Source organism: Puntigrus tetrazona, chromosome 2 (genome assembly GCF_018831695.1).
Source record: "Puntigrus tetrazona isolate hp1 chromosome 2, ASM1883169v1, whole genome shotgun sequence".
In the NCBI taxonomy this organism is placed as follows: Eukaryota; Metazoa; Chordata; class Actinopteri; order Cypriniformes; family Cyprinidae; genus Puntigrus; species Puntigrus tetrazona.
Genome location: NC_056700.1, coordinates 13,290,094 through 13,298,764, shown reverse-complemented (window position 1 = coordinate 13,298,764; position 8,671 = coordinate 13,290,094). Strand labels below are relative to the sequence as shown.

Below are 8,671 nucleotides of genomic sequence, written 5' to 3'. Positions count from 1 at the left end.
GACTAGGTTTACTAATTAGCTAATGCTGTTGTCAAAGGAAATGATCCCACTTTTGAAGCTCCCTCAGTATTCAAAAAGTCATCCTCCTAAACAATCCAACACTACTTGCGACAGCCGAGCGCATTTAGATCAGTAAAAGCCTCTGTCACGTTGACGCTCTGAAGTCATCATCATCATTACGATTGCTATTAAAGCAGTCCGTGGGCTCTTTATCTGCATGTTGTGAGGCTCGTGGGAATTGATCAGGACTGGATTGCAACACAGACTTTCACAGTTGATTTATAAGTCCTAGGAAAGTAATAAAAGGTGCCCACTCAAGCATTTGAATCCAATTATCTTTCACAGAATGCCGTTGTTATCCAATTAAAACTCTCTCTGCTCATGAGAATTATAATAAGTTATTTTCTTGCTTTTGACAGAGGTGATTTATACTAAATGTTGCACACTCTATGCTCAATGTCAGTCTGGTATAAATATTAGGTGAAACTTAAACACAACAGGCTGCAAAATCAAAGGAAGTTTATCAGTTTAGCATGAAAGATGTCATCCTAAACCAGCCGAGACATTGAAATGGGACACTTTTGTATAGCTGCTGGAAATGGACGAACATGAGGCACGCTTTACTTTATCTGGAATCATGAATTTTATTAAGCAATAGAAAATATACACCAGGGAAAATAGCTTCCTTTATGAGTTCTTATTTTTTTCTCAATTTTAAACTTTTTCTTCAAAAATCAACTTCCACTTGTAGAGGCCAGTGAAAAACAACAGTCAAATAATCCCACAGCAAAACTGGATGACAAAAAAAAAAAAAAAAAAAAATCTTCATTTTTCACTGCAGTCCCATTTAACCAGACATCAGGGAAACGACACACAACTTCTGGTTTACAGAACATGCGCAGCCATTACGGGACGTGCTGCTGGCCTTTCTCTTGAAAGACTCTGCTCAGTATTTGTACCTCAGGGCCCCAGTTGTCTACCTCACTGAGGTCCAACTCCGTCTGGGGCTCGGGCAGGTCCAGAGAGCTTATGGAGCCGGACGGGGAGCCGCGGCCCTCGTAAGCGTAAGTCTGAAGAGAATCGTACGGAGGGCCACTCATGTCCCGGTCGGCCTCGACTACCTTAAGCTTAATCACCTCATGGATGTCCTCGTCCGGTAAGGTCAAAGCCTGGCTGAGAGCCTCGGTCCCCATTGCTCTCCACACTTCCGACTGCAGGTCCTTCCTAATCCTCATCTCCTCTGCCGCTGCGGGGTTCCTCAACGCCGCTATGTCAAAGGCCTCTGTGTCTTCCTCGCCTCCTCCCTCGTCATCGTAAGTGACTACATTCTCTCTGATATCTTCCGCCGAGATGATCAGAGGCTCCTTTTTGCTCTTCTTGCTCCGCAGAGTGACAAACAGAACCACGATGGCTACAAGAGAGGAGACACAAGCTTAGTTTTTTCATCCGTGTAAATGGTGATGTGAATTAGCTTCACTACTATCGGGAGTTAGCAACGTATCGCATGGGCGTACAAAATGAGGAGTGCAATCATCTGCTTGCTGACATTTTCATATGGGGAAAAGCTTTGTCTGGGCAAATAATCACTTAATCACTCATGTGCTGATGTGAAATCAATGGTGTTTTGCCATAAATAGCCACAAGCCTCTTCATTCAAATAGATCAGCCCGGTTAGAAACAGCTACCTTTTAAGACAGAAAAAGCAATAACAACAACAATAGTAAAAAACAACGTTAACAGAAATAAAATATAAAAATAAAAATATCTATCTATCTATCTATCTATCTATGTATCTATCTATCTATCTATCTATCTATCTATCTATCTATCTATCTATCTATCTATCTATCTATCTATCTATCTATCTATCTACTGTATCTATCTATATTTTTTTATAGAAAATTATTAAACTATTAAAAATGTAATAACACAGTATAGCATACTAACTAAAATGCACCCTCATACGCAGGATTTCAAAAAAATCAATGTGAAATGAAATTAAATAAAATCAAAATATAAAATGGAAAAAATTAAAAAAAACAAGACATTAAAATTAAACATTATAAAAGCGTCAAATTAGATGCGCCAAGGGAGATTCAACTCTACATATATTATGGCATGTTGATAACAAAATATTTTAATACATTTAGAATTATATAGCATAAGTAAGCATTAGGTAAAATAGTCTACACATATTAGATCAAATATAATTGTATTCTGACATTATTGGCTGGGTGAGTTTTTCACTCAGCTGTTTATTATGTTCATCATGCTCTCTTTAGATATAACATGGATACATGCCACCTTAAATTGTTAACTAAAAAGGTAGAGGAGTAAGAAGGTGTTGCTGTCTACTTCTGGAATAATAAAGCCTTAATAATGACAATTATTAACTGATGAAAACACCCAGTTCACCTAAACTAAGCTGGTCTGTTTGTCTTAGCTGGTTTAAGATGCCAAAGCTGGTTTAACTGCACAAATCCCCTCTACAACCAGCCAAAAGATCCGCTCGACCAGTCAGTGAAATCAACTGAGACTTGCAAACCAGCTCAGGCTTAAATAACGTTTTTTCTTCAGCAGGGTACATAGGCACCTCACTAGATTTTGGAATAGAGCCACAGCATTGTGTTTCGGCATTTTGTAAATTGGGAAGAACCTCTAAATCTTAGCAAGCAAAAATACTGTTTCGCCTTATTTTTAAATGTATTATTAACGCTTCCTGTCTGTTCAGGTGTGTGCACGTTACGGTTGTTGTTCCTGGTCTCAGCCCACACACTTGTGCAGCATTCCTGAGTAGTGTCTATATTTGGCCTTGTCAGTGGACCGGAGTGAGAGAAGGGTTTTCACACATTCTGGAGGGTGAAACTTCTCATCTAAAACCAGTGAATTTCAAGCAGTGTTTCTCAGGATGCCAAGTAAAAGAAAGCATCATAGATGATCTTGGATATACATAATCTCACAAACCCTTTGATCTCTATAATAAATGATCCACAGCCATGTCTGCTTGTCAGTCTACAGAATCATCTATCTATCTATCTATCTATCTATCTATCTATCTATCTATCTATCTATCTATCTATCTATCTATCTATCTATCTATCTATCTATCAAGAAAGTGCAAAAAAATGTATAAATATATATATTGGATTCAAAACTTTGAACCCCTTCGTATGTTTCTGCTCTTTCCCTGATGGCAAATTCATGAAGGAAAGAATCAAGTTCTTCTCTTGGCTGTCATGTTTTCAGCCTTACCCAAGAGGATGAGCACACATAGCAGGATGGCAATGAGGGCTCCGGTGCTGAGACCGGCCGAGGACAGGAAGGCTTGGGCCCTGCACACTGGCGTCCTGGCCCCTCGCTGGCACGGACACACCCTGAGAGTAAGAGTGCTGGTGCTGCTGAGGACCGGCTCTCCTCCATCCCACACGACCACGGGCAGCTGGTACAGCTCCTGTTCCGCCTGGCTGAAGCCTTGCCTGCGCGCCAACACGCTCGCGCTGCTATCTGTCAGAGAGAGCAGAGGTTTATTCTCGCTGGCTGCATGCATGACGACGCCGTGCAACAGAAGCCAACAAAACAATTCACTCTCCATTCTAGGCAGTTGCCTCTGAGAATGGAGAACAGCCTTTTGAATATTGCATTCTGTTACTTCATCTTCAAGCTGCCTGATATGGTTTTGGATTCTTCACTGTTTAAATGACAACAGTGATAAAACGGCAACCACAGCACTATGATAAAAGACATTCCACTGTGCATAATATTTGGTGTATATATCAGTCAGTATTTAGGGGTGAACAATTTTTTTTTTTTTTTATGAATACTTTTTTAACAAACCTAAAATTGCTGTGACTCCTAAAAACTGTTAATTGAACATTCTATTCATCAAAAAATCCTGTATAATTTGCAAAAATATTAAGCGACATTTGCTTTCATTACCCAATCAGCATGTTAGAACGATAGAGTCATGTGACATTTTGTCATTTTGGAATTATAAGATACTATTTCAACTTAAGCCAAATTTCAACAGACACTTTTTCAAAGCATATATACAAAAATGTATGGAAATGTATAAGTTAAAATAAATGGAATATTTAAATGGTTATATTAAATTGTAATAGTATTTCATAACATTCCTGTTATTACTCTATTTTTGATCAAAAACCGACTTCTTTTAAAATATATATAAAAATGAATTTCACTTTATTTTGATGGTCGCTTTAACACATTTAGTTGACTATAAGTAACGTTGCACCTACATATCTACTAAGACTCACTAGAGTTTTAACGGACTGTTAGGGTTAGAATAGGTTGACCTGTACTTACAAAGTTACTTATAGCAAAGTCTGCGATGCATCCAGGCAGCCTAAACAAGACAAGTCTTACCTAAATGAATGGGGGAATCCTGAAATCCTGAAAACTGCTAGCCGAAGTTACAATTAAATTACATATTTCAAATCAGCAACAAAATCTGAAATGTACCGGTCCATTGTTTCTTATACTCAAATATTACGGTGGTCAAGAGAGCTCAATGTGTTGCAAATAGAAAAAAACACCTGAAAATAATAAAACAACTTCATAATTTTTTATCCACAGGTTTCTATGGGAACAGGAGCTTCTAATGGCTGCTGAAGTAATGCAATTATTACCAATCAGCAATTGGTTCTTTCATTTAGAAGGCGGGACTATTTCGCCATTGTGAGTTACAATTTCAATTTGCGATTCATAGACATAGGAGTGAACCGTCTATAGATAATTTCTAAAGAGTTAGCAGATATTAAGCGACAGACCGCTAATACTCTAATGAAAGTTGCGTAAGATGCATAAACGCAATGTTACTTATTGTCAACAGAACGTTCCCCTCAAAGACCCTCAAAATAAAGTGTTACCCAATATGGTTACTGACAACAAACTACTGAACATATAACTAATGCAATTTTTATATGATTTTAAATCCAATCAGAACTGAGAATCAGAACTATGAGTTTTATAAATACATTTTTTAGCTAGAAAAAAAGTTTAGAATTTTCTGATCCACATTGGCCCATCTTTACTTGTGTCTGATTTAAAAAACAACATTTTGCTTTACTGCTTTACCTCCACAACAGGGATGTTGAAGCGCCGGTGTGCTGACAGCCTGTAAACCCCACACAGTGACAAAAGCATCACGCTTTATTAACTCCCTACAGTGCTCCAACTTTTCTCATTTTTGAGAGGCTTGTGCAAATTTTTTCACCTTCTTTCTAGCTGTCGCTACCTTTCTCGCATACACACACCCACAGACAGGCAGGTCGTAAGCACCTCAGCGTATGCACGGTCATGCCGCTGCTTCACATTGCAGATGTGTGTTGAGCTAGCGTCTTCTGACTCTGCAGGCTGGGAGGGTTTGAGGAGGTTTGGGTTGCAAGATGAATTCTGTCTCCCTCTGAATACCAGCTCCCAGGAGAGTAAGAGCGTGGGTTTGGGTTTAACAGTGGTAGGGGCATTTTAATATCAATCACGCTATATAAATGCACCTCTGGGCAAATTGCCTGCAACAACTCATTGGAGTTTAGACAGAGCATTTACTTTATATTTGTATTCACAAACTTTTGCATACGGCATAAAAGTATCCAAACCATATTCTGGAATTTGGTCTGGGAGCTAATAGCAACAAAACTGCATTTATTTTACATTGTATCAAATAAAAAAGAAGATTTTTTTTATATACTGTATATGATACGCCTACCTACCTACGTATTTTATTTTTTACACAAAACAACGCATCATGACATTATAATGTACAATGTATATTTCATAAAATAAATATGAGTGTTTTAACAGATTAACTTTAGATTTGTGTTAGAAAATGTCAAAGTTAATGTAAATGTAAAAATAGAACAAATGAGCAGTCATAATTAGTATACAATACATCCAATATGGATACATAAAAAAAGAATTAGCCGATGAACATTCTAATCATTAATATTGGCTGAAAAACATTTTTTATTATGATACTGAAAAACCATGCATGTCTAAAAAAAATAATAATAAAAATGAAGAAGCAGACAGTTATTTAACTGCCAGGGAGAACGAAAAGTAGCTAATTACAAGTATTGATGATTTTATTTAATAAAAGGAAAATAATATGTTTTAATTCTATGAATGAAAAGACATAAATGTATACTATATTCCTTAACTGTGATTTCTAGAAATATTTGATATTGTTCTCTCATCTCTAGGCCCGTAATGTTCAAAAACATTCAAATAAGTCTACAGCAGTGTAAAAGAGGCATGGCTCAGTCTCTCTCCAGGGGTCTAATGCTTGCAGAACCAGCATCTATTGTGCATGCATTAGATAGTACAGGAAGGAAAATTTCCTAACTCAGGGTTAAGGTTAACACTAGCCAAATTAGCATCTCTGAAATATTTACGGATAAATCAGCCCTTCATGTAGTGACCCCTAGGTTTAGCTCGTTTGTGTTTGATTTCATGCTGTGGGGGTTTTATAAAATGGCCTGCAGGTAGACTCCATTTAATCTGTCCAAACACTATTAAAAAATATGAACATGAAACGACAGAGGGTGGAATGATCATTAGCGAATCTTCACAAACAACGCAGAAAACGTAGTCTGTAATTACACATGGATGGGAAATTCACAGTTGCACTTTGATTTAAGTAGCAGTGATTCGTAAACACTTTCCCTGTGAAAAAAAACATGAGAGCGAACCATGCATGTACTGCAGATAATTAATCTTCACTGTGAGATGCGTTGTGCAATAAATATACAGATATATAAATAAATAAACAGGAAATCGCATCAACAACAACAAATACTGCCAATACTGCAGTTCTGGCATGAGTCCTGATCGCTCTAGCTGTTATAACTTAATGTGAGTGTTTAAATGGTGGGAGATAAATGGCCTGAGAGAGAATTGCGGTGAATTGGCCCAGGAGGGACCCTCTCGATGTAATGCGTTCCACATCTCCGATGACACAAACACAAACACTCTTGCCAAAACCATGGCAAGTTGTCAAACTTGACATAGGCTATCTTTGCAGATAGGGCGAACTAAGCATTTCCTACACCCATTCATTGGAGAGCTTCATTAAAAACGCTTTAGATTTAGATTTAGAATATGAAAAACGTCGAAGAACATAACAGTCAAAATGATTATTATTCAATTGAACTCACTGCCATTTCCCAGGGGGAAGTAAGTGCACCTCCGTAGGGAATGTCCATCATATTTTTTTCCGCCTCAACCTGGCAAGCGCTCTGGTCGTGTGGACGCTGGCATAATGACTTCGGCGCCAAGAGAGAAACATCTACGTGATCAAGGATGACAGCCTACACACCCACCCAATCACGGCAAGCGCAACAGAGCGCTCCGACCCCCAATGCGTAAAACGGTCCGTAATGGTCCATCCTTTGGGATAATATTCAAGGATAAGGCAGTATGAAGAGACCTTGGCTAGGATACAAAGTCAAAAAAAGCTCTGAAGCACTAGCTCTTCTGAACTCTGGGCTTTTAGCGTCTGCCTCTTATCTCCCTGATTGCCCTGTTAAACTCCAACCGGTCCACCTGCAGCCCTGATTCACCGAAGCAGCGGTCCGACATTAGAAGGAAATCATTACAGCCCAGCCATCTCCACCGGGGAGCCTTGAGCTAACATAAACACAGACCTGGTTTCCGAGGAAACAGCTCGGCTGGCCTTGCAACGATATTAAAAAAAGAGCAAGAAGAGGAGGGGAAGGCTAGAAATGAGGGTGATCTGTGTGACAACATGTGGTACTAAATATGTTTGTGGAGAGGCGCTGAGGGTTTGCCCTGAGCAAACATCAGGAAATCAGTTGGAAAACATTAGAAAGATTCCATTACTGAGATGCCATCGGAGAGCCCCTTTAGATCAGTCAGATCTTATTTGACTTTCATGAGAGCCTGTGTACAACTTAAGTACTGAATATGGAATTTGTTTTCGTAACTAACTCCTAAAATATGGGCTTAACACGTCAGACTCTTTCTAATTAGATGTATTACCAAGCCAAAAGAAATCTTGTGCAAGTGTGGTTTTGTTTATTGCATGTGTGTTTTTTTTTTTTTTTTTACCTTCATTGTCCTTCAGAGTGAAGTTTGGATTCGCTGGAAGGTCTTCTGGTAGAGCAAAAGTGAACCGACCGTTGGCAAAGTTGTCCTTGTCTGTTGCCCTGATGGTCTGAATGACCTACACCGAGAACAAGAGAAAACCAGCTAAAGAATTAAGGTTGAATGAAAAATTTCACTAAAAATATCTAAAACAGACGCTTTTGCTTCTCTGAGAGATGGGTTTTGTCACTCCTTATAACCCAGAAATGTAATTGGACCACCTGGGCTTCTTCTTCTTCTCTACTTTTGAAAGACATTAACTTCAGACTGCTGACCCAAAGCCCCTTGGCCAGTTGGGTGTCTGGATCACAGTCATTGAACAGATCGCTAGTTTGAAGCATTGCTCAGACTCATGATGTTTTGTCAGCTTGTTAACCTAATTGGCTCCTGCTAGCACATCAGCTGCAAGTGGGAATCTCCTCATGCAGAGTCTGGACCAATTATTGAAGCTCTTCACCTGTCTGCGCTGTACCACCCATGTTGGGGCAGGGGTTTCTCTCCCCGGGGGAACTTGGATACCAGAGCATCTGGTGTGGATCCGAGTCGGTTT

At 39.0% G+C, this 8,671-nt stretch overlaps 1 protein-coding gene across 1 annotated transcript in view; it reads right to left on the bottom strand.

The window, feature by feature from the left end:
- Positions 1-619: 619 nt before the first annotated feature.
- Positions 620-8,671, bottom strand: part of cdh18a (cadherin 18, type 2a) — a 38,403-nt gene continuing 30,351 nt past the window's right edge. Inside the window, exons 10-12 of the mRNA XM_043263883.1 lie at positions 8,086-8,200; positions 3,253-3,504; positions 620-1,411 (exon numbers count right to left, since the gene is read on the bottom strand). Coding sequence (XP_043119818.1) covers positions 906-1,411; positions 3,253-3,504; positions 8,086-8,200 — 873 coding nt within the window. The 3' untranslated portion in view covers positions 620-905. The remainder of the gene's footprint in view (positions 1,412-3,252; positions 3,505-8,085; positions 8,201-8,671) is intronic.